The sequence below is a fragment of the Procambarus clarkii genome, chromosome 31 (assembly GCF_040958095.1).
Source record: "Procambarus clarkii isolate CNS0578487 chromosome 31, FALCON_Pclarkii_2.0, whole genome shotgun sequence".
Taxonomy (NCBI): domain Eukaryota; kingdom Metazoa; phylum Arthropoda; class Malacostraca; order Decapoda; family Cambaridae; genus Procambarus; species Procambarus clarkii.
In genome coordinates this window covers 38,981,785-39,007,335 of record NC_091180.1, presented here as the reverse complement: position 1 = coordinate 39,007,335, position 25,551 = coordinate 38,981,785, and the positions used below count along the sequence as shown (strand labels likewise).

The 25,551-nt window shown below is 44.1% G+C and overlaps 1 protein-coding gene across 1 annotated transcript in view; it reads right to left on the bottom strand.

Moving 5' to 3' along the window:
- Positions 1 to 25,064, bottom strand: part of LOC138370288 (zonadhesin-like) — a 34,220-nt gene extending 9,156 nt beyond the window's left edge. The window contains exons 1-15 of the mRNA XM_069334304.1: positions 24,942 to 25,064; positions 23,731 to 23,876; positions 22,156 to 22,279; positions 21,968 to 22,051; positions 20,221 to 20,325; positions 19,733 to 19,897; positions 19,424 to 19,486; positions 7,770 to 7,832; positions 6,430 to 6,534; positions 6,076 to 6,180; positions 5,829 to 5,912; positions 5,520 to 5,582; positions 5,271 to 5,396; positions 4,203 to 4,349; positions 2,985 to 3,068 (exon numbers count right to left, since the gene is read on the bottom strand). Of these exons, the coding sequence (XP_069190405.1) occupies positions 2,985 to 3,068; positions 4,203 to 4,349; positions 5,271 to 5,396; positions 5,520 to 5,582; positions 5,829 to 5,912; positions 6,076 to 6,180; positions 6,430 to 6,534; positions 7,770 to 7,832; positions 19,424 to 19,486; positions 19,733 to 19,897; positions 20,221 to 20,325; positions 21,968 to 22,051; positions 22,156 to 22,279; positions 23,731 to 23,876; positions 24,942 to 25,064 (1,587 nt within the window). The remainder of the gene's footprint in view (positions 1 to 2,984; positions 3,069 to 4,202; positions 4,350 to 5,270; positions 5,397 to 5,519; positions 5,583 to 5,828; positions 5,913 to 6,075; positions 6,181 to 6,429; positions 6,535 to 7,769; positions 7,833 to 19,423; positions 19,487 to 19,732; positions 19,898 to 20,220; positions 20,326 to 21,967; positions 22,052 to 22,155; positions 22,280 to 23,730; positions 23,877 to 24,941) is intronic.
- Between the last annotated feature and the right edge of the window lie 487 nt (positions 25,065 to 25,551).

Sequence of the window (25,551 nt, the reverse complement as noted above, 5' to 3'; positions counted from 1 at the left end):
TTCACCCTTAAGTTAATCCTGTAGGTATGAGAATTTGGTGGTTTTAGGAATTGAGGGTTTAGAATCCACAACGCCAACAAATTTATTTGTTGAAGTTGTATTTATTTGTTAAAGTTGTCCCATCCTTCAACTTCTGTTCCAAAAAGGTGGGAAAACTGAATGAAGGCAGTTTAACTTCTGATTGAGTAGTGTTAGAGGAAGCTGTTGTTACATTACTCTGAGTAATTAAATTGGCAAAATAATTCAACCTGGCTTGTGAGTCATCTTCATAATCTGCCAGATCAGCCATTATTTTGTCTAATTAATCAGTACTTGCATAGGTAGTGGCAAAATAAAATTGTTTGCTGGGTGGGGAGACACAGCAGTGACCTCAGGGGGAGGGGGGGGGGATACAACAGTTACCTGAAGGATACAACAGTTACCTGGGGGATACAACAGTCACCTGAGGGATATAACAGTCACCTGAGGAATCACAACACTCACCTGAGGAATCACAACAGTCACCTGGGGGATTCAACAGTCACCTAAGGAATCACAACATTCACCTGTAGAATCACAACAGTCACCTGGGGGACTCAACAGACACCTGAGAAATCACAACAGTCACCTGGGGGATACAACAGTCTCCTGTGGAATCACAGCTTTTATGATCTCAACCTGCAGGAGAAACGAGTCTCCCTCCTTGAGAGTTACTCATCAAGCCTGATCTAATTAGAAGGTCTAGGAAATATTGAGGTGATAACGCATATGTAAAATAGTTGCTTGGATATGTATAACAATTTGAGATTATGGGCAATGAAGAAGAAAACAGATAAATGACTGGCTAGGAGATGTGGATATTTTGCTGGAGGCGTGAGGCTCGCTTCTGGAGGGGCTTTGACCTCACTTGAGTGCCAGACATCGCAGGGGGAAAGCCGCGCTCCGTTGAGCTCCCGTCAGAAGGGAACCCCTAGTGATATATCTCGAAGAGAAGAGAAGTGTGTAGACGTGCCAGCTGTGGAACTGAGCTGGGAACGTTGTGGTCTCAAGTCCTGGTCGAAAAAGAGAGTATCAAGCCGGCCAGAGACATTATTGTGGGCCGTGGCAGCGCCATGACATGACCAAGCCTTGTCAGAGGAAGGGGCGCCCTCGACCAGACGATCTGTGGTAAGCACGATATACGCCAGTTCATAGTGATTGCTTGTAGTTGGTCGTGTGCCCAGCGACAGTAGCAACGTTTATTGATAAGTTAGACATGCTTTAATAAGGCAGAAAGCCTGAAATAAGAGCGTTGAGAGGGAGGAACACGGAGTGACGTCCGTCCCCTCTGAGCGCTGGTAGGTGACGGAGAGCTCCCGACGGCGGAGGCCCCTCCCTGAGTGAGTGAGGCGGAGTGAGTGAGGACCGCCGCCGGGCGAGGTGGAGTATGGACCCGCCCAAAACGGGGGAGTCCACTCTCACTGTATGTAGAGGACAGATAGAGGTTTGAGGCAAGCATATTGTGTGGTTATTTTTGTTTATGTGTTAAAGGGGAAACATTTTATTGTCGATGGGTTGCAGGTTTGTTCTTTGGGGAAGGAGTTGCTGAGAACTTCGAAGCCAGCAGATGAAGTAGCTGATGAGACTCCAAGGTAGTGGAGGCGAGGACCTCGAGCTGTGAGGAGAAGCAGTGAAGATGAGTGTCACATGCTTCTGTAGAGGTGATGAAGCACCATAGTTGCTCGAGGGAACTTCATGGTGTAGCAGCCAAGAGAGCTGTGGAGGAACCTAGCAGAAGGGTGAAGCAGCGTAGTTGCTCAAGGAAACTTCATGATAGCAGCCTGGAGGAGCTGCAGAGGATCCTGGTAGTGAAGCCCGGAAGAACCTGAAGATATCAGGGTAGTGAACTTCCAGAGGTGGAAGGGAAGTTCTGGTGGATTACTTGTAGGAAGTCGATAGTGTTTGATTGTCAGTAGCGTGCAAGACGCAGTGAGAGGTGAGTGACTGTTTGCATTCTTATGTCAAGGAGTGTTTTATACTTAAGTTTAGAGTTGCAGGCGTAGGCTGGATTACCTACAGATGTATGCGTTCTAGGACTGATAGAGTGATCGATTGATCATTGCTGTGTATCACTGAACATTTATACTGATATATGTTATTGCATTCAAATGCTGATTTTCTTTGTGCACATTTATAGATACATATATATATTCTCTTGCTCATGGTGCAGCAGTGTATGTAGACTTGATCAACTTGAGGAGGTTGATAGTATCTAGTGGTGAACCAGGAGATAGGATACCACTTGATAAGCTGATGGTAGAGTCCTGGTTGTGTTGGAGAGCAACCCGATTGTAATAGTATAGAGTATAGGATTCATTATTATTATATGTGTGTATGTATCGTGTATGTGCTTTGTCCAGTAAATGTATTCCAATTTGCTGGTGTTTGCCCTTGTCCTAGTGAGGCTTCCCAGGAGGTAGTAAAGAAGGAGAGAGAGAGAGAAAGAACCAAGAACCACTGCTGTGGACAGGGTAGAAGGTAATACTAATAAGCCAAAAGGGGATCGAGGAGATCATATTACCTAAGGAGAGAGTGGGGAGTCACAGCGGCTCGAGTGGGGAGTCACAGCGGCTCGAGTGGGTGTGTGCACGTGACAACGGGGCTAGGTGTTGGAGCCGCATCCCCTAAATGTGTGACGTTGAGCCCCTCTCCAAGAGCCAGAAGCTCCAAGGGTGATCCCCTAGTGAAGTATAAGCACTCTACCGAATTGTGGGTTGGGTTGTCCGTAGAGAAGGATCAACGACGACAACACCAACCAACCCACAGACTATAAGAAGCAGTCACCTAAGGAATCACAACAGTTACCTGAGGAATCAAAATTCACCTGAGTAATCACAACAGTTACCTGGGGAATACAACAGTTACCTGGGGGATACAACAGTTATCTGGGGGATACAACAGTTACCTGGGGGATACAACAGTTACCTGAGGAATCACAACAGACACCTGGGGGATACAACAGTCACCTGAGGAATCACAACAGTCACCTGAGGAATCACAACAGTCACCTGAGGAATCACAACTGTCACCTGGGGGATCACAACAGTCACCTGAGGAATCAAAACAATCACATTGGGATACAACAGTCACCTATGGGTCACAACAGACACCAATGGGTTAAAACAGTCACCTGGGGGGTACAACATGTACCTGAAAAATCACAACATTTACCTGAGAATTCACAACAGTCACCTGGGGGATACAGCAGTCACCTGGGGGATACAGCAGTCACCTGAGGAATCACAACAGTCACCTGAGAAATCCCAACAGTCACCTGAGGAATCACAACAGTCACCTAGGAGTCACAACAGTCACCTGTTGGTAACAACAGTCACCTATGTGTCACTACAGTCACATATGGGTCACTACAGTCACCTGGAGGTCACAACAGTAACTTGAAGAATCACAACAGTCACTTGAGGAACCACAACAGTCACCTGAGTAATCACAACAGTCACTTGGAGGTCACAACAATAACCTGAGGAATCACAACAGTAACCTGAGGAATCACAACAGTCATCTGAAGAACCACAACAATCACCTAAGGAATAACAACAGTCACCTGAGAAATCACAACAGTCACGTGAGGAATTACAAAGGTTACCTGAGGAATCACAACAGTCACCTAGGGGATAAAACAGTCACCTAAGGAATCACAACAGTCACCTAAGGAATCACAACAGTCACCTAAGGAATCACAACAGTCACATGAGGAATCACAACAGTCACCTGGGGGATACAACAGTTTCCTGTGAAATCACAGCAGTCACCTAAGGAATCACAACAGTCACCTAAGGAATCACAACAGTCACCTAAGGAATCACAACAGTCACCTAAGGAATCACAACAGTCACATGAGGAATCACAACAGTCACCTGGGGGATACAACAGTCACCTAAGAAATCACAACAGTCAAATGAAAAATCACAACAGTCATCTTTGGGATAAAACAGTCACCTGAGAAATCACAACAGTCAGCAGAGGAATCACAACAGTTACCTCAGGAATCACAACAGTCACCTTGCGGATACAACAGTCACCTGAGAAATCACAACAATGACATGAGGAATCACAACAGTCACCTGTGGGACACAACAGTCATCTGGGGGACACAACAGCCACCTGAGGAATAACATCTGTCACCTATGGAATCACAACAGTCACCTGGGGGATACAACAGTCACCTGAGGAATAACAACAGTCACGTGGGGGGATACAACAGTCACCTGAGGAATCACAACAGTCACCTGAGGCATCACAACAGTCAACTGAGGAATCACAATAGTCACCTGGAGGATCACAACAGTCACCTGAAGAATCACAACAGTTACCTGCGGGATACAACAGTCACCAGAGGAATTACAACAGTCACGTGGGGGATACAACAGTCTAATGAGGAATCACTAGTCACCTGGGGGATACAACAGTCACCTAAGGAATAACAAGTCACCTGAGGAATCACAACAGTCACCTGAGGAATCACAACAGTTACCTGTGGAATCACAACAGTTACATGTGGTATCACAACAGTTACTTGTGGAATCACAACAGTCACCTAAGGAATCACAACAGTCACCTGAGGAATCACAACAGTCACCTGGGGGACACAATAGTCACCTGAGGAATCACAACAGTCACCTGGGGGATACAACAGTTACCTATGGGTCACAACAGTTACATGGGGGTCACAGCAGTTACCTGGGGGTACAACAGTCACCTATGGGTCACAACAGTCACCTGAGGAATCATAACAATTACTTGAGGAACCACAACAGTCCCTTCGAGGTCACAACAGTCACCTAAGGAATCACAACAGTTACCTGAGGAATCACAACAGTCACCTGGGGGATACAACAGTCACCTGGGGGATCACAACAGTCACCTGGGGGTCACAACAGTCTCCTGAGAAATCATAACAGTCACCTAAGGAATCACAACCGTCACCTGAGGATTCACAACAGTCACATGAGGAATCACAACAGTCACCTGGGGGATACAACAGTCATCTGGGGGATACAACAGTCACCTGAAGAATCACAACAGTCACATGAGGAATCACAACAGTCACCTGGGATATACAACAGTCATCTGTGGGATACAACAGTCTCCTGAGGAATCACAAGTCACCTGGGGGATACAACAGTCACCTAAGGAATCACAACAGTCACCTGAGGAATCACAGCAGTCTCCTGACGAATCACAACAGTCACCTGAGGAATCACAACAGTTACCAGAGAAATCACAACAGTTACCTGAGGAATCACAAGAGTTACCTGAGGATTCACAAAAGTCACCTGAGGAATCACAACAGTCACCAGAGGAATCACAACAGTCACCTGGGGGATCACAACAGTCACCTGGGGGATCACAACAGTCACCTGAGGAATCACAGCAATCACATGGGGATACAACAGTCACCTATGGGTCACAACAGTCACCTGGGGGGTCCCAACAGTCACCTTAGGAGTCACAACATGTACCTGAAAAATCACAACAGTTACCTGAGGATTCACAACAGTCACCTGAGGAATCACAACAGTCACCTGAGGAATCACAACAGTCACCTGTGGGTAACAGCAGTCACCTATGGGTCAAAAGAGTAACCAAAGTGTCACAACAGTAACTTGGAGGTCACAACAGTAACCTGAGGAATCACAACAGTCACTTGAGGAACCACAACAGTCACTTGAGTAATCACAACAGTCACCTGGAGGTCAAAACAGTCAACTTAGGAATCACAACAGTCACCTGAGGAACCACAACAATCACCTATGGATTAAAACTGTCACCTGAGGAATCACAACAGTTACCTGAGGAATCACAACAGTCACGTGATGAATCACAACAGTTACCTGAGGAATCACAACAGTCACGTGATGAATCACAACTGTTACCTGAGGAATCACAACAGTCACCTGGGGGATACAAAAGTTTCCTGAGGAATCACAAGTCACCTGGGGGATACACCAGTCACCTAAGGAATCGCAACAATCACGTGAGGAATCACAACAGTCACCTGGGGGATACAACTGTCACCTGAGGAATCACAACAGTTACCTGATGAATCACAATAGTCAGCTGAAGAATCACAACAGTTACCTGAGGAATCATAACAGTTACATGAGGAATCACAACAGTTACCTGATGAATCACAGCAGTCACCTAAGGAATCACAACAGTCACCTTGGGGGATACAACATTCACCTGAGGAATAACAACAGTCACCTGAGGCGTCACAACAGTCACCTGGGGGATACAACAGTCACCTGAAGAATCACAACAGTCACCTGAGGCATCTCAACAGTCAACTGAGGAATCACAAAAGTTACCAGGGGGATACAACAGTCATCTGGGGAATCACAACAGTCACCTGGAGGATACAACAGTCACCGGAGGAATCACAACAGTTACCTCAGGAATCACAACAGTCACCTGAGGAATCACAACAGTCACATTAGGAATCACAACAGTCACCTGAGGAATCACAATCCTCACTTGAGGAATCACAACAGTCACCTGGGGGATCACAACAGTCACCAAAAGAATTACAATACTCACCTGGGAATACAACAGTCACCTATGGGTCACAACAGTCACCTGGGGGTCAAAACATGTACACGAAAAATCACAACAGTTACCTGAGGAATCACAACAGTCACCTGGGGGATACAACAGTCACCTGAGGAATCACAACAGTCACCTGAGTAATCCCAAAAGTCACCTGAGGAATCACAACAGTCACCTAAGGAATCACAACAGTCACCTGAGGAATCACAACAGTTACCTGAAGAATCACAACAATCACCTGGGGGATACAACAGTCGCCTGTGGAATCACAACAATCCCCTGTGGAATCACAACAGTCACCTGAAGAACCACAACAGCCACCTGAGGAATCACAACAGTCACCTGAGGAATCACAACAGTCATCTGGGAGATACAACAGTCAACTGAGGAATCACAACAGTTACTGAGGAATCACAAGTCACCTGAGGGATTCAACAGTCACCTGAGGAATCTCAATAGTCTCCTGAGGGATACAACAGTCACCTGAGGAATCACAACAGTCACCTAGGGGATACATCAGTCACCTAAGGAATCAAAAGAGTCACCTTAAAAATCACAACAGTCTCCTGGGGGATACAACAGTCCCCTGTGGAATCATCGCAGTCACCTAAGGAATCACAACAGTCAACCGGGGTCACAGCAGTCTCCTGAGGAATCACGACAATCACCTAAGGAATCACAACGGTCACTTAAGGAATCATAACAGTCACATGAGGAATCACAACAGACACCTGGGCGATTGAACAGTTACCTGGGGGATACAACAGTTATCGAGGGGACGTAACAGTTACCTGGGGGATACAACAGTTACCTGAGGAATCACAACAGTCACCTGGGGGATACAACAATAACCTGAGGAATCACAACAGTCACCTGAGGCATCACAATAGTCACCTGGGGATACAACAGTTACCTGAGGAATCACAACACTCATCTTGGGGATACAACAGTTACCTGAGGAATCACATCACTTACCTGGGGGATCACAACAGTCACCTGAGGAATTACAGCAGTCACCTGAGGAATCACAACAGTCACTTGGTGGATCACAACACTTACCTAAGAAATCATAACTGTCACCTGAGGAATCATATCAATCACCTGGGGGATACAACAGTCACATGAGGAATCACAACAATCGCCTTTGGAATCACAACATCTACCTGAGGATTCACAACAGTTACCTGACGAATCACAACAGTTAACTGAGGAATCACAACAGTTTCCTGAGGAATCACAACATTTACCTGAGGAATCAAAAAAGTCACCTGAGGAATCACAACAGTCACCTGGAGGATACAACTGTCACCTAAAAAATCACAACAGTCACCTGAGGAATCACAACAGTCACCTGGGAGATCACAACAGTCATCTGAGGAATCACAACATTTGTGGGACATTTGGGGCTTGAATCTGATTATTTAAATATTAATGTAGTAAATTAAATTACGAAGGACCACCCGCTTTTATAGTAAAGAGGGAAACTGAGAATTTCTGATCATTAGATAATTCTTAGGTGAACCAGTAACTATGGATAAAATACTAGAGAATATGATCATAGAAATAATTAATGGGCTGTATAATTAAATGAATCAAACCCTCAAACACCTACATTGGGGGGTTATTACTGGAAGTCAGTACGTCCAGGAACTAGTGTGGTTCGTTCACTAATCCAAATTATAATAATGTAATCCTATGAATTATAGTGAAAACAATGTCATTACCATGAATGGGAACATAGAATATGAGTATAATAATGATAATCACAATAAACACAAGTTAATCCAAAGGAACTCTGCATGTAAATAATTCCAGATAATTAATAAATGAATACAAAGGAATCTTAGCTTAATGACGATTCCTTTGTGGGTAAGTCACGACGCTTCCTCTAATTCCCTGGGCTCGGCTGGCTGACGAGTGGGATGGATTAACATGGGAGAAGGCGGCAGGGAGAATTCTTCTCACGTGCTGCAAGACAAATATTTACAGTAGCAACTAATTAAACTACTGAATCTCTATGTTCAAGAAATTAACATTTACAGGCGATAATGGGTAATGACCTGTGGTTTGGTGTTGGTATACGTCGTCACGGTCAATCACCCAGCTACTATACTACACCTTACAAGATGCATCAAATAAGGATAAGATACTTAGCTGATATGGGCACTGTATAAGTTTTAAGATTGCCGAAATTCGCGTCCCAGGCTCTGGCTTCACCCTATCCCGGATAATGGCGCGCTTCACTGGCCGGTCACGTGTAGTCAAGAACCAGATTAAAAAGGTTCCTTATGTTTCACTGACACCAGTTGAAGATATTATCTGCAAGGCTGTTCACGCCTCACAGTGGCGACTTTCATCTGAGGATGGATAACGTCCACCCCGATGACCGGGCAATGGTGTCTCCTCGTGAGCACGATGAGGACAGGTCCGCTCGAGAGCTTCCATCCACGTGTACTGGCGTGCCCTCCTCACCCACGCCGCGTCTCGCGTTCATTAGACAAATTATTGTCATGAATATTAGTATTTCTCGCATTTGTGCTTGAAATGTTTGGAGACAGGACGGGTTTATTATTTAGAAGAGGGAAATATTATTATTTGCCAATTTAGTGATAGTAAACATATAAGGGAGAGGAATTAATGTCTCTCCATGGCATTCACTTGTGACGTTAATTTTCATTACTAGATAACCGCTATGACTCTAACGCTCTATTCGGCTTTTAGTTGGAGGTCAATTTATCTGTAATTAATTATCACACAGAATGCCTTGGTTATAGAGAATCGAATTTAATTCTCAGATACATTGGATAGAATGTGTTTATTGTAATGAAATCTGACGCAATACTGGCGTCGGGTGACGTGAGAATTCTAACCTACTGCACAGATGAAATTATTAGTACATGAGAATTCTACGTGGTGTTAATTTTACTTACTACAATAATTAGTAGAGTTAGTAATAAGTAATGAGAATACAACAGCGTTGTATTCGGTGTTGGAAATTTCCAACATAACTCCGGGGGGAGGATTCTAGGGTCGTAGTGTACTGTTGAGTACTGACCTATCCCGAAGTGATATTAACATTAGTACATTAGTATGTTAATATGTTAGTATGTTAGTACACACATAACGAACGTCCCGGATTTATCAAGGACTTACAAGAACTTGAGTCTTGCTATTTACATGTCAAATGAAACATGTTACTTATAGCCTACACAATATTTATAGATTTTAACTCACACAATTTAAACAACAGAATGTACTATGATGGGAATGTCCTGGGTCATAGTGACTTGTAATGGTTTGTTACTCGACATCCCATCGCAGCATCATCATAGTTATCTAAGTGGGAGGTGAAGGAAATTACTCCTGTTCAGAGTTGTAATAGGCTTGCAAATTCCGCCTACATTGTTGAGCAGCAGCTCTAGTGGGGCGGTTGCTTGGAGGAACAGGATCATTGTCCTCGGAAATTACTGGGGAAACTGGATCTGGCTGATATTCTTGCTCAGTCAGTTCAAGGGGAACCAGCTTCTCTAAAGTTTTTAGAGTAGTGTTGCCTCGGCATAAAACTTTAACTACTCTCAGGACACCTTGATGATCTGGATGAATGGCAACAATTTTGCCTATAGGCCACTCTGACCTTGGTCCATCACTGTCGACGAGTACTAGGTCTCCTGGTTTTAATTGCACCTTATTGTAAGGACTCGAAGCTCCGTAGTGGTACTCTCGTAGAGCTGTGAGGTACTCACGAGTCCATACCTCATTCCACCTGTTAATAACTCTGGAGAGATGCTGATAGCTTTCCACCAAGTCTCCTCTGGTCACATGTGACGGGTCTACAGGGTCCTCTTCGACTAAAGGGATGAGAGGGCTCAGTAGACCTCCATGGATCAAGTGTGAGGGGCTCAGAGGTTCTCTCTGGGTGAAATCATCAGACAGGTAGGTTATTGGGCGGTTATTGACTCGCGCCTCGATTTCCACAACAATAGTTTGGAGTTCTGAGTAACTGACCCTTTGTCGGTGTAAAGTTTTCCTTAGACACTTCTTGACTGTACCTACCATTCGCTCATAGAACCCACCTTGCCAAGGGGCTCTCGGTGCTATGAATTTCCAGTGACATTGTCGTCTCTGTAGGACTGACTGTACTTCTGGGTGGTTCCAGACTTCTCGCAAACAATTTTCTCCTGCCACAAAATTGGAACCATTGTCCGATATCATTAATTTAGGACACGATCGGCGGGCAGCAAATCTGCGGAAAGCTTGAATGAAGGCTTCAGCACTCATGTCTGGAGTGACCTCTAAGTGTACGCCTCTGGTTGTAGCACACGTAAAGAGACAAATGTACGCCTTCACAGGTATATTATCTGGGTTACCAGTGAGGAGTAAGGCTCCTGTATAATCAACACCAGTGGTTTCGAAAGGACGAAGATGAACTACTCGCTCTTCTGGGAGTGGGGGAGGTCCTGGGTAAGGACATACTCTAGCGTCGTATCTCTCACAGATTACACAAGATTTAATAATTGTCTTAACCGTCTGACGACCTTGAGGAAGCCAGTACTTTTGTCTAAGGTCGGTGAGAGTATCTAAAACTCCACCATGTAAGGTACCATATTGATGGTGGTGTAAGACAAGAAGTTTAGTGATGATGTGGTGACGAGGTAGAAGAATTGGATTCTTAGTGTCCAAGTCAATGTTGGCATGAAGCAAACGTCCTCCACATCTTAGTATGTTATGAGTGTTGGCATCGTACCAGATGCCTAGAGACTTAGTTAATTTATCTGGAAGATTCTCATATTCGCTTCCATATGTCTCTTGTTGTGCACGTTTGATCCAGTAGAGGATAGGATTGGGAAACTTATGTCGAATTCCTACCTTAGCAAGGAAATCAAACACATGTGCAGTCACTCGTAACAATTTGCTTAAGTTAGAATAATCGTGAGGATCAATGGCTAATATTCGTTGAGGTTCTGGTTCTTTCATGGGAGTGGTGATATTGGTCACTATGACTTGTGGCTTTTGTTTGGGCCACTGACCACCAACAAGCCATGAAGGTCCATTGAACCACAGCGAAGACTTGACAAGTTGTTTTAATGTTAATCCTCAAGATAAATAATCTGCAGGATTGTCCTTAGTAGGAACATGTCTAAATTTATATCCAGCAGATAAATAATGAATCTCCCTGACGCGATTACTGACGTAAGGAGTTTTGTTGTTATTGTTTCTTACCCATTGTAAGACTGCCTCGTTGTCTGACCACACTACAATCTCACCAAAGTGGATATTATTGAGTGTCTTTGCCAGGCAATGAGCCAATCTTACTCCCACTAGCAATGCAGTCAACTCCATCTGAGGTAAAGATCTCTTCTTGATGGGAGCAACTCTTGCTTTAGATGTGAGTAAAATTGATTGTGCACTGTTAACTAAATAGGCTACTGCGCCATATGCTTTGCCAGAGGCATCGCAAAAAACGTGCAAATTGGTGGGTAAGTTTGGTCCTGAAGCATTACGAGGAAATTTCAAAACGCCTAACTGATTAAAATCCGTTGAGAGTATTTGCCATTTGGCTTTTAACTCACTTGATAACGGATCATCCCATCCCCATATGTTGTTGCCAGCACTCCTGCATTAGGAGTTTGCCCCTTATTAATATAGGACTAAGTAGGCCTAAAGGGTCAAATGGTTGACTGACAAATGAGAGCAGTGTTCTCATGGTAAGGGTTGAATTATCAGTTTGTACTGACTTGACATTCATCTCGTCAGTACTGGTGTTCCATTCCACGCCTAGAACCTTTAATTGACTGGGTACCTGATAATCTGGAAATTCTTTCTCGATTACCTGGTTAAGCAGTTTATTATTTGAGGCCCATGACTGTAGTGGCATATTGGCTCCTAACAGTTCACGGTTAGCCTCATGGTAGATTTCTACCAGATCAGCTTGATCATTAGTTGTCCCCTGGAAATTGTCGACATACAAATTGTCGCTAATGGTTGCCTTATAAGGGCTGTTTGATTTCCTCAAATGCGTGTCTAATGTTGCTTGCAAAAGAAACGGTGAGGACGTAGCTCCAAATAATACTGAGGCAAAATGATAGGTGATTACTTCACTGTTAGGATTCAGTGGATCCTTAAACCAGAGGAATTTTGTGTCGTCACGATCTTCCTCCTTTAACCCTACTCGGAGAAATGCTTTGCTGATATCAGCTGTATAGGCAAAAATGCCTGTGCGAAATCGTAACAACACGTCATGTAGCCTTTGTGTTAGGCTAGGTCCCGTTTGGAGACATTCATTTAAAGACACACTGCTTGGCTTTACTTTAGCACTGCAGTTAAAGACAATACGAATAGGTGTTGTCAATGAGTCTTTCACCACAGCGTGATGAGGTAAATAATGACCTGTTTTTCGGTCATCGTGTTCAACAACTTCAATGAACTTATTGTCAAGTTGTTGTTGGATAAGTTGATGATACATGTTCAGTTTGTCTGGCTGCTTCTGTAGTCGTGTTAATTGAGACTGCAATTGTGAGGCTGCCATAAAATAATTAACTGAAAGTTGTGGATGATCCAACTTCCATGGGAGTCTTACCCAGTATTGTTTATTTGAGTAGACAACTGTATCCAGGTATTGCTGGTAAGTCCACGTATCATCAGAACTTGGCTGCTCAGGGATGATGCCTAAAGTGTCTAAATCCCACAAACGATGTATTGGTGGGTCAGACTCAATATCCTCAGATATTTCCCTGAAACGTAGGGGTGACTGTTCCAAGCCTAGTCACGCCACGATTACATTATTGGATTGTTGGTTTGTGGACGCTGGACCTTGTCTGAAAAGCACTGGTCCTGTGAGCAATTTGCCCCCTGCGGACGACAACAAATTCATACCATGTTGCCTAGTGCATCCAGTTATAAACTTGTAATAATGATCCGCGCCTATAAGTATTCCAACATCTGTGAGGCAGTCAGAATTTATTTTATAATCTGCTAGCCTCATGCGGTTTCGTTTAAGGTGTCTCGCAGTGCGAGCTAATCCTGTGACCTGTAGGTCTGTAGGAATCTTATCCACTACTACCGCTTGGATTGGACTAGTAGAAGATCTGAGTCTTACTAATACTTTGACTACCTTGTAGTCATGAGGTCCACTATTTGACAAGAAACCAGAAATATTTAACCTCACACTTTTGGCAGGTTTTAAATTTAACTCATCTACCAACTGTTGTGTAATGAAGGTTTTCTGTGAACCTTGGTCAAAAAGACCTCTAGTGTTGATTCTAGATCTTCGGTTTATTAGTTTAAGTTGAGCAGTAGGCAAAGTAGTATTATTGCCTGACTCAGTAGCAAGTACATTTACTTCGTGATGCACTTTGCAATATTGTACTGCAGTAGAATTCGTAGAATTCTCTTCAGTGGTCATGGTTGGTGTAGAAGATTTTCTACATAAGGCGTAGTGGTGTACACCTTGGTTACAGCGGTTGCAGGAACGTAGCTGCACTGCACATTTCTTGGGGTCATGAGAGCCCATGCACTTGGTGCACTTGTGCAATTCTTGTAACCTTTTAACCCTAACATTATAAGTAGGATAAACAGAGCATTGATAAGTGGTGTGTCCCTGATTGCAGAACAGACACTTTCTCTGGTTAATAGATTTAGTCTCTTTAGTAGACAAGTCATTGGTTATCTCTGAAGGAGACACCGAATATGTACCTACATTTCCACTTCTTTTCCCAGTGGATGGAGTAGGTTTGGATTTATATTTATTAGACTTACTCTGAGTCTGTTTAGGTTTGACTGAAATATCAGTACTAGTTGGTTTAGACTCAGGTTTAATTTTATCATGAGTCTTTAACCTGTTAACTGTGATCCTCAACCCCTCGAAAATTTGGTCGAGAGTGAGAAACTCGGTATTATAATGTGAGCAGAGCTCTGTCAAGACATTTCGAGGTAATTTCCTCTGTAATAGTAACTTGATAGACCATTCTGAAGCAGGTATATTAACTTTAGTACCTAAGGCCTTTACTAGAGACTCTACTTCTAGTCTGAAGCTTTGAAGTGACTCTGGTCTACTGTTTGGTGCATTCAGATCTAGCAATTGATAATAGAGGGTAGCTATGCTTAACTCTTTGTTGCAATAGTTCAACTTCAGGAGTTTTATAGCGTCCTCATAATTATTCTCATTAAGAGTAAGGTTATGTATGACCTTTTTAGCCTCTCCTGTGAGAAGACTGAGTAGGTAAGAAAATTTAGAAACCTTGTCTAGAGACGGTTTCTTATGGATGTGAACTTCAAAGGAAGTCCTAAAAATTGTCCCAATTTTCTGTATCTAATCCTGAAAATGTAGGCAAGTCTAGAGAAGGTAAACGAACCTCTGGTAGTTTATTATTGAAGTGAGACCCAGTGTTACTGGTATTGGATCCAGATTGTTTGGCTAATTTAGATTTAGTCTCAAATTTAATTTAGTCTCATCTTCATATTGGGAGATGTCGTCTACAATTTGACTTAATTCCTCAGGATCAGTTTCTACAGTATTTAGCAGATCAAGGTAAGATTGACCTGCAGATCTGACTTGATCAAATTTCAGATCAGCCACTCTAACTAATGTCTCTAAGTGATAAGAGTCAATGGGAGTATTTTTAGTTAAGCCCTCAGCCTTATTAATTAATCTGGTCAAATGACCTTTAAGGCCAATGTAGGTTCTCCTCAATTGCTCAGGAGTAGCCATGTTGGGCTTAGGTTCAAACTTCACAGTGTTAGTATATGTATTACTAATGAAGCTTGGGTACTTGTTCATTAGTGAATAAGTAACATTAATTGTAGCCTAATTTAAGGTGGCTACTTTATATTTTTCCTCACTTGAGGTTGAATGTACCTACCTACCTAACAACAAATAGCTAGATATTTTGTGCACTGTCTGAACTTCACCATTAGTTCTCGTCCGGTTAGCTCATCTATATCACCATCAGAGTTAATGGAGATTATCCAGCAATACACAAAATAGATACACAAATAATGCATACAAGAGAAATATTATGGAGACACTCCAATCAGAGTTATCTCAAAATTTCATCCCACCCTGTTTAGGGTCAGCACAAATAGTATAATACATACACTACTGACTAGCTTAGGACTAGTCGGGATAATTCCTAACTAAGAACTATAAAGTTATTTAGCCTGGGCTTGTACCAAATTCAGCACAATCTCAGCCTAAATTCTACCTAATAACATGGGTAAAGAGTATTGTGGTGCAGTAAGGTGAATATAGTTGTGCTGTATTTTTGGGTTTTTTATTTTATAAGAGTGCTCTTGCACACACAGGTGAAACAATTATGTACAGTTATGTTTGGCTTGCTAGCCACAGCCGTTTGTGATGGTTGATGGTGTTAATTAACTTGTCAACCACATGCAACCTAGATTCCCCTGACAAGTGTACACCATCTCTGGTCAGGTTCTGTCTGTAAGGTCTGGCTGTAAATTGGATAAATGTGGCATCCAATCTCACTCGTTTTTCAGCCTGAAATTTATGTACTTAGCAGCTCTCTGGTAGTATTCTGGGGTTACTCCCCAACGATTATCTTGACTTGGTTGGCGAGATTCCACTAATGTGAATACTACCGATTCACTGATGAGCTTGAAAGAAGAAATTATGGCTTTGAGGTGTTTTAATCACCTCGGCTGGATGACGAGTGGGGTGGATGTCATTACCACCTAAGTATATAATGGTTAGATGGTGAGGCCACTCTAACGCAGGTGTTAGTGTGGGGTTGTTATAAAAGTTATGAGCTGTTGCTCCTGGTGACCTAAAAATTCTCACCTCTGTGTGAGGTATAGGTTTAAGTGTTGTGGGTAATTGGCTATGACCCACTAAAGCTACCTTATACATGAGGTGAAAGTAGCAATATGTTAGTGTGATCTAGACTAACTGATGTGTTACACTGTTAGTTGACACAATTAATTAAATAGTTAGTCTAGCTTATGTCACACAAGGATTAGTTATTAATGATTAATATTTTAATTATAAATTTAATGCCTATCCGGTTCGATAAGGACCATAATGTGGGACATTTGGGGCTTGAATCTGATTATTTAAATATTAATGTAGTAAATTAAATTACGAAGGACCACCCGCTTTTATAGTAAAGAGGGAAACTGAGAATTTCTGATCATTAGATAATTCTTAGGTGAACCAGTAACTATGGATAAAATACTAGAGAGTATGATCATAGAAATAATTAATGGGCTGTATAATTAAATGAATCAAACCCTCAAACACCTACATTGGGGGGTTATTACTGGAAGTCAGTACGTCCAGGAACTAGTGTGGTTCGTTCACTAATCCAAATTATAATAATCTAATCCTATGAATTATAGTGAAAACAATGTCATTACCATGAATGGGAACATAGAATATGAGTATAATAATGATAATCACAATAAACACAAGTTAATCCAAAGGAACTCTGCATGTAAATAATTCCAGATAATTAATAAATGAATACAAAGGAATCTTAGCTTAATGACGATTCCTTTGTGGGTAAGTCACGACGCTTCCTCTAATTCCCTGGGCTCGGCTGGCTGACGAGTGGGATGGATTAACATGGGAGAAGGCGGCAGGGAGAATTCTTCTCACGTGCTGCAAGACAAATATTTACAGTAGCAACTAATTAAACTACTGAATCTCTATGTTCAAGAAATTAACATTTACAGGCAATAATGGGTAATGACCTGTGGTTTGGTGTTGGTATACGTCGTCACGGTCAATCACCCAGCTACTATACTACACCTTACAAGATGCATCAAATAAGGATAAGATACTTAGCTGATATGGGCACTGTATAAGTTTTAAGATTGCCGAAATTCGCGTCCCAGGCTCTGGCTTCACCCTATCCCGGATAATGGCGCGCTTCACTGGCCGGTCACGTGTAGTCAAGAACCAGATTAAAAAGGTTCCTTATGTTACACCGACACCAGTTGAAGATATTATCTGCAAGGCTGTTCACGCCTCACAGTGGCGACTTTCATCTGAGGATGGATAACGTCCACCCCGATGACCGGGCAATGGCGTCTCCTCTTGAGCACGATGAGGACAGGTCCGCTCGAGAGCTTCCATCCACGTGTACTGGCGTGCCCTCCTCACCCACGCCGCGTCTCGCGTTCATTAGACAAATTATTGTCATGAATATTAGTATTTCTCGCATTTGTGCTTGAAATGTTTGGAGACAGGACGGGTTTATTATTTAGAAGAGGGAAATATTATTATTTGCCAATTTAGTGATAGTAAACATATAAGGGAGAGGAATTAATGTCTCTCCATGGCATTCACTTGTGACGTTAATTTTCATTACTAGATAACCGCTATGACTCTAACGCTCTATTCGGCTTTTAGTTGGAGGGCAATTTATCTGTAATTAATTATCACACAGAATGCCTTGGTTATAGAGAATCGAATTTAATTCTCAGATACATTGGATATAATGTGTTTATTGTAATGAAATCTGACGCAATACTGGCGTCGGGTGACGTGAGAATTCTAACCTACTGCACAGATGAAATTATTAGTACATGAGAATTCTACGTGGTGTTAATTTTACTTACTACAATAATTAGTAGAGTTAGTAATAAGTAATGAGAATACAACAGCGTTGTATTCGGTGTTGGAAATTTCCAACAACATTCACCTGGAGATAAAACAATCACATGAGGAATCACAAGTCACTGGGGGATACAACAGTCACCTAAGGAATCACAACAGTCACCTGAGGAATCACAACAGTTACCTGAGGAATCACAACAGTTACCTGAGGAATCCCCAACAGGTACCTAAGGAATCACAAAAGTCACCTGAGGAATCACAACAGTCACCTGAGGAATCACAACAGTCAACTGGAGGATACAACAGTCACCAGAGGAATCACAACAGTCACCTGAGGAATCACAACATTCACCTGGTTATCACAACAGTCATCTGAGTAATCACAACATTCAACTGGGGAAGAAACATTCACCTGAGGAATCACAAGTCACCTGGGTATACAACAGTCACCTAAGGAATCACAAGAGTTACCTGAGGAATCACAACAGTCACCTGGGAGATACAACAGTCACGTGAGGAATCACAACAGTCACCTGGGGGATACAACAGTTACCTATGGGTCAAAACAGTCTCCTTGGGGTCACAACAGTTACCTGGGGGTACAACTGTCACCTATGGGTCACAATAGTCACCTGGAGGTCACAACAGTCACTTGAGGAATCAGAACAATTATTTGAGGAACCACAACAATCACCTGAGGAATCACAACAGTCGTCTGAGGAATTACAACAGTCACCTGAGGAATCACAACAGTTACCTGAGGGTCACAACAGTCACCTGGGGGATACAACAATCTCCTGATGAATCACAAGTCACCTGTTGATACAACAGTCACCTAAGGAATCATAACAGTCACCTGAGGAATCACAACAGTCACCTGGGGGATACATCAGTCACCTAAGGAATCAAAAGAGTCACCTTAAAAATCACAAGTCTCCTGGGGGATACAACTGTCTCCTGGGGGATACAACAGTCCCCTGTGGAATCACAGCAGTCACCTAAGGAATCACAACAGTTAACCGGGGTCACAGCAGTCTCCTGAGGAATCACAACAGTCACCTAATGAATCACAACGGTCACTTAAGGAATCATAACAGTCACATGAGGAATCACAACAGACACCTGGGCGATTGAACAGTTACCTGGGGGATACAACAGTTATCAAGGGGACGTAACTGTTACCTGGAAGATATAACAGTTACCTGGGGGATACAACAGTTACCTGAGGAATTACAACAGTCACCTGGGGGATACAACAGTCACCTGAGGAATCACAACAGTTACCTGAGGAATCACAACAGTTACCTGAGGAATCTTAACAGTTACCTGAGGAATAAAAAAAGTAACCTGAAGAATCACAACAGTCACCTAAAAAATCACAACAGTCACCTGAGGAATCACAACGTTCACCTGGAGATAAAACAGTCACATGAGGAATCACAAGTCACCGGGGGATACAACAGTCACCTAAGGAATCACAACAGTCACCTGAGGAATCACAACAGTTACCTGAGGAATCACAACAGTTACCTGAGGAATCTCAACAGTTACCTAAGGAATCAAAAACGTCACCTGAGGAATCACAAAGGTCACCTGAGGAATCACAACAGTCAACTGGAGGATACAATAGTCACCTGAAGAATCACAACAGTCACCTGAGGAATCACAACATTCACCTGGGGGATCACAACAGTCATCTGAGTAATCACAACATTCAACTGGGGATGAAACATTCACCTGAGGAATCACAAGTCACCTGGGGATACAACAGTCACCTAAGGAATCACAACAGTTACATGAGGAATCATAACAGTCACCTGGGGGATACAACAGTCACCTGAGGAATTACAACAGTCACCTATGGGATACAACAGTTACCTATGGGTCACAACAGTCACCTTGGGGTTACAACAGTTACCTGGGGGTACAACTGTCACCTATGGGTAACAACAGTCACCTGGAGGTCACAACAGTCACTTGAGGAATCAGAACAATTATTTGAGGAACCAAAACAGTCACCTGAGAAATCACAACAGTCACTTGGAGGTCACAACAGTCACCTGAGGAATCACACCAATCACCTGAGGAACCACAACAATCACCTGAGGAATCACAACAGTAATCTGAGGAATTACAACAGTCACCTGAAGAATCACAACAGTTACCTGAGGGTCACAACAGTCACCTGGGGGATACAACAATCTCCTGATGAATCACAAGTCACCTGGTGGATACACCAGTCACCTAAAGAATCACAACAGTCACCTGAGTAATCACAACATTCACCTGGCGGATACAACAGTCACCTGAGGAATCACAACAGTCACCTGGGGGTCACAGCCGTCTCCTGAGGAATCATAACAGTCACTTAAGGAATCACAACCGTCACTTGAGGAATCACAACAGTCACATGAGAAATCACAACAGTCACCTGGGGGATACAACGGTCATCTGGGGGGATACAAAGGTCATCTGGGGGATACAACAGTCACCTGAAGAATCACAACAGTCATATGAGGAATCACAACAGTCACCTGGGATATACAACTGTTACGGACCCGAGCCCGACGTCAGAGCACGGAGCAGTGACGACCGCGCCATCTGTGGGTCAGCTCCCGAAACCCCCTCCAAATGGACGACGACACCTGGGGAGGACGAGGTGTACTGGCCACGAGGGCCAGTTTCCAGTCCTGTTCAGCTCACAACACAGCCGCTGCTGACCTCTGTTGAGGTGGTGCTCAGACGACAACGCCATCTATGGAGTGGATAGGTGGGCGTTTGGGTCTGAGCCTGTAAGTGAGGTGCTTTTGTGTGTCCCTGTTACTGATGACGTGTCTGATTACAGAGTCGACCTGGGACTGCTGTAAGGGAAGTTGAGTCAGTCTACCCAAGGCAGCCGTCTCGACACCAAGTGTTTTGCTGCAGCAGCTGTGAGTCGCCCCCCGGATGAACACTGTGGTGTTACTCTGCCTGTGAAGTGGCAGTTGAAGGATTGTCATACCCGGGACTGACTGGTGGAGACGTTTAACCACTGGGGTGTTGTGGAAAGGAGAGTGATCTGTGGTATCACACGAAGCTCCTGACTAGGGCGATACCCTAGTATCGCTCGTGGAGTGGCCTAACCAGCGTCGTTGATTCGGAACCTGCCAGCTATCTGCTGGACTTGTGGTTGACGGCCTCCACGGCGGTGCCCCCAGTGGAACTGTGTTTTGGCTGGCCTGTGGCCGGGGTAGACTCAAGATTCTCGAAGGATTCGCCGTGAGGCCTCGAGAGCACCAAGAGCTTGGCACCGTGAACGTCCAGGGTCTTCAGAGGAAGACTACATCGTGTATTATAGTGTTTATACCCCCCCCCCCGTGTAATCGTTTATATCTTATTTAATGGTGATGGTGATAATTATAATAATAAGTTTTTGGCTTTATTTCCCTTCCCCTTTTATTTACTTGCGTTACGGATCACATCCCTTGAAAGCCACTACTGGCTTGGGGCCGGATACCCTTCCTCTAACAACATCAGAGTAAGAACCCAGTTGCGACCCGAGAGGGCCGTAACAACAACAGTCACCTGGGATATACAACAGTCACCTGGGATATACAACAGTCATCTATGGGATACAACAGTCACCTGGAGGTCACAGCAGTCTCCTGAGAAATCACAACATTCATCTGGGGGATAGAACAGTCAACTGGGGGATACAACATTCACCTGGGGGATACAACAGTCACCTGAGGAATCACAATAGTCACCTGAGGAATCACAATAGTCACCAGGGGATACAACAGTTACCTGAGGAATCACATCACTCACCTGGGGGATCACAACAGTCACCTGAGGAATTACAGCAGTCACCTGAGGAATTACAGCAGTCACCTGAGGAATCACAACAGTCACCTGGGGGATCACAACACTTACCTAAGAAATCATAACTGTCACCTAAGGAATCATAACAATCACCTGGGGGATACAACAGTCACATGAGGAATCACAACAATCACCTTTGGAATCACAACATCCACCTGAGGATTCTCAACAGTCACCTGAAGATTCACAACAGTCACCTGAGGATTCACAACAGTCACCTGAGGATTCACAACAGTCACCTGAGGATTCACAAGTCTCCTGAGGATTAACAACAGTCACCTGAGGAATCACAACAGTCACCTGAGGAATCACAACAGTCGCCTGAGGAATCACAACAGTCGCCTGAGGAATCTCAACAGTTACCTAAGGAATCACAAAATTCACCTGATGAATCACAACAGTCACCTGATGAATCACAACAGTCACCTGAGGAATCACAACAGTCAACAGGAGGATACAACAGTCACCTGAGGAATCAGAACAGTCACCTGAGGAATCACAAGTCACCTGGGGATACAACAGTCACCTAAGGAATCACAACAGTTATTTAAGGAATCACAACAGTTACCTGGGGGTGTAACTGTCACCTATGGGTCACAACAATCACCTGGAGGTCACAACAGTCACCCGAGGAATCAGAACAATTATTTGAGGAACCACAACAGTTACCTGAGAAATCACAACAGTCACTTGGAGGTCGCAACAGTCACCTGAGGAATCACATCAATCACCTGAGGAATCACAACAGTTACCTGAGGGTCACAACAGTCACCTGAGGAATCACAACAGTCACCTGGGGGTCACAGCCGTCTCCTGAGGAATCATAACAGTCACCTAAGGAATCACAACAGTCACCTGGGGGATACATCAGTCACCTAAGGAATCAAAAGAGTCACCTTAAAAATCACAACAGTCTCCTGGGGAATACAACAGTCTCCTGGGGGATACAACAGTCTCCTGGGGGATACAACAGTCCCCTGTGGAATCACAGCAGTCACCTAAGGAATCACAACAGTCAACCGGGGTCACAGCAGTCTCCTGAGGAATCACAACAGTCACCTAAGGAATCACAACGGTCACTTAAGGAATCATAACAGTCACATGAGGAATCACAACAGACACCTGGGCGATTGAACAGTTACTTGGGGGATACAACAGTTACCTGAGGAATCACAACAGTCACATGAGGAATCACAACAGTCACCTGGGGGATACAACGGTCATCTGGGGGATACAAAGGTCATCTGGGGGATACAACAGTCATCTGGGGGATACAACATTCACCTGGGGGATACAACAGTCATCTGAGGAATCACAACAGTCATATGGGGAATACAACAGTCACCTGAGGAATAACAACAGTCACCTGGGCGATACAATTTTCATCTATGGGACACAACAGTCGTCTATGGGATACAACAGTCACCTGGAGGTCACAGCAATCTCCTGAGGAATCACAACAGTCACCTGGGATATACAACAGTCATCTGTGGGATACAACAGTCACCTGAGGAATTACAACGGTCACCTGGGGGATACAACAGTCTCCTGAGGAATCACATGTCACCTGGGGGATACAACAGTCACCCAAAGAATCGCAATACTCACCTGGGGATACAACAGTCACCTGTGGTTCACAACAGTCACCTGGGGGTCAAAACATGTACATGAAAAATCACAACAGTTACCTGAGGAATCACAACAGTCACCTGGGGGATACAACAGTCGCCTGTGGAATCACAACAATCACCTGTGGAATCACAACAGTCACCTGAAGAATCACAACAGCCACCTGAAGAATCACAACAGCCACCTGCGGAATCACAACAGTCACCTGAGGAATCACAACAGTCACCTGGGGGATACAACAGTCAATTGAGGATTCACAACAGTTACTGAGGAATCACAAGTCACCTGGGGGATTCAACAGTCACCTAAAGAATCACAAGTCTCCTGAGGAATCACATCAGTCACCTGGGGGATCACAACAGTCATCTGAGGAATCACAACATTCACCTGCGGAATCACAACAGTCACCTGAGGAATCTCAACAGTCTCCTGGGTGATACAACAGTCACCTAAGGAATCACAACAGTCACCTGGGGGATTCAACAGTCATCTGAAGAATCACAACAGCCACCTGCGGAATCACAACAGTCACCTGAGGAATCTCAACAGTCTCCTGGGCGATACAACAGTCACCAAAGGAATCACAACATTCACCTGGGGGTTTCAACAGTCACCTGAGGAATCACAACAGTCACCTGGGGGATACATCAGTCACCTAAGAACTCACAGCAGTCACCTAAGGAATCACAACAGTCAACCGGGGTCACAGCAGTCTCCTGAGGAATCACAACAGTCACCTAAGGAATCACAACGGTCACTTAAGGAATCATAACAGTCACATGAGGAATCACAACAAACACCTGGGCGATTGAACAGTTCTCGAGGGGAAGTAACTGTTACCTGGAAGATATAACAGTTACCTGGGGGATCACAACAGTCACCTGGGGGATACAACAGTCACCTGAGAAATCACAACAGTCACCTGAGGAATCACAATAGTCACCTGGGGATACAACAGTCACCTGAGGAATCGCATCACTCACCTGGGGATCACAACAGTCACCTGAGGAATCACAACAGTTACCTAAGGAATCATAACTGTCACCTGAGGAATCATAACAATCACCTGGGGGATACAACAGTCACCTGAGGAATCATAACAATCACCTGGGGGATACAACAGTCACCTGAGGAATCATAACAATCACCTGGGGGATACAACAGTCACCTGAGGAATCATAACAATCACCTGGGGGATACAACAGTCACCTGAGGAATCATAACAATCACCTGGGGGATACAACAGTTACCTGAGGAATCATAACAATCACCTGGGGGATACAACAGTCACCTGAGGAATCACAACAATCACCTTTGGAATCACAACAGTCACCTGGAGGATACAACAGTCACCTAAAGAATCACAAGTCTCCTGAGAAATCACATCAGTCACATGGGGGATCACAACAGTCATCTGAGGAATCACAACATTCACCTGGGGAATACAACAGTCACCTGAGGAATCACAACTGTCACCTGGGGGATACAACAGTCACCTGGGGGATACAACAATCATCTGAGGAATCACAACAGTCATCTTGAGGATACAACAGTCACCTGAGGAATCACAACAGTCACCTTAGGAATCACAACAGTCACCTGAGGGATACAACAGTCATTTGAGGAATCACAGCTGTCACCTGGGGAATACAACAGTCATCTAAGGAATCACAGCTGTCACCTCGGGGATACAACAGTCACCTGAGGAATCACAGCTGTCACCTGGAGGATACAACAGTCACCTTAGGAATCACAGCTATCACCTCGGGTATACAAGCTGAGCCAGGGTAGCTGAGTCTACCCTGGCCACAGGTCAGCCAAAACACAGGTCCACTCTGGGCACCGCCGTGGAGGCCGTCAAACACAAGTCCAGCAGGTCTGCTGGCAGGTTCCGGATCAGC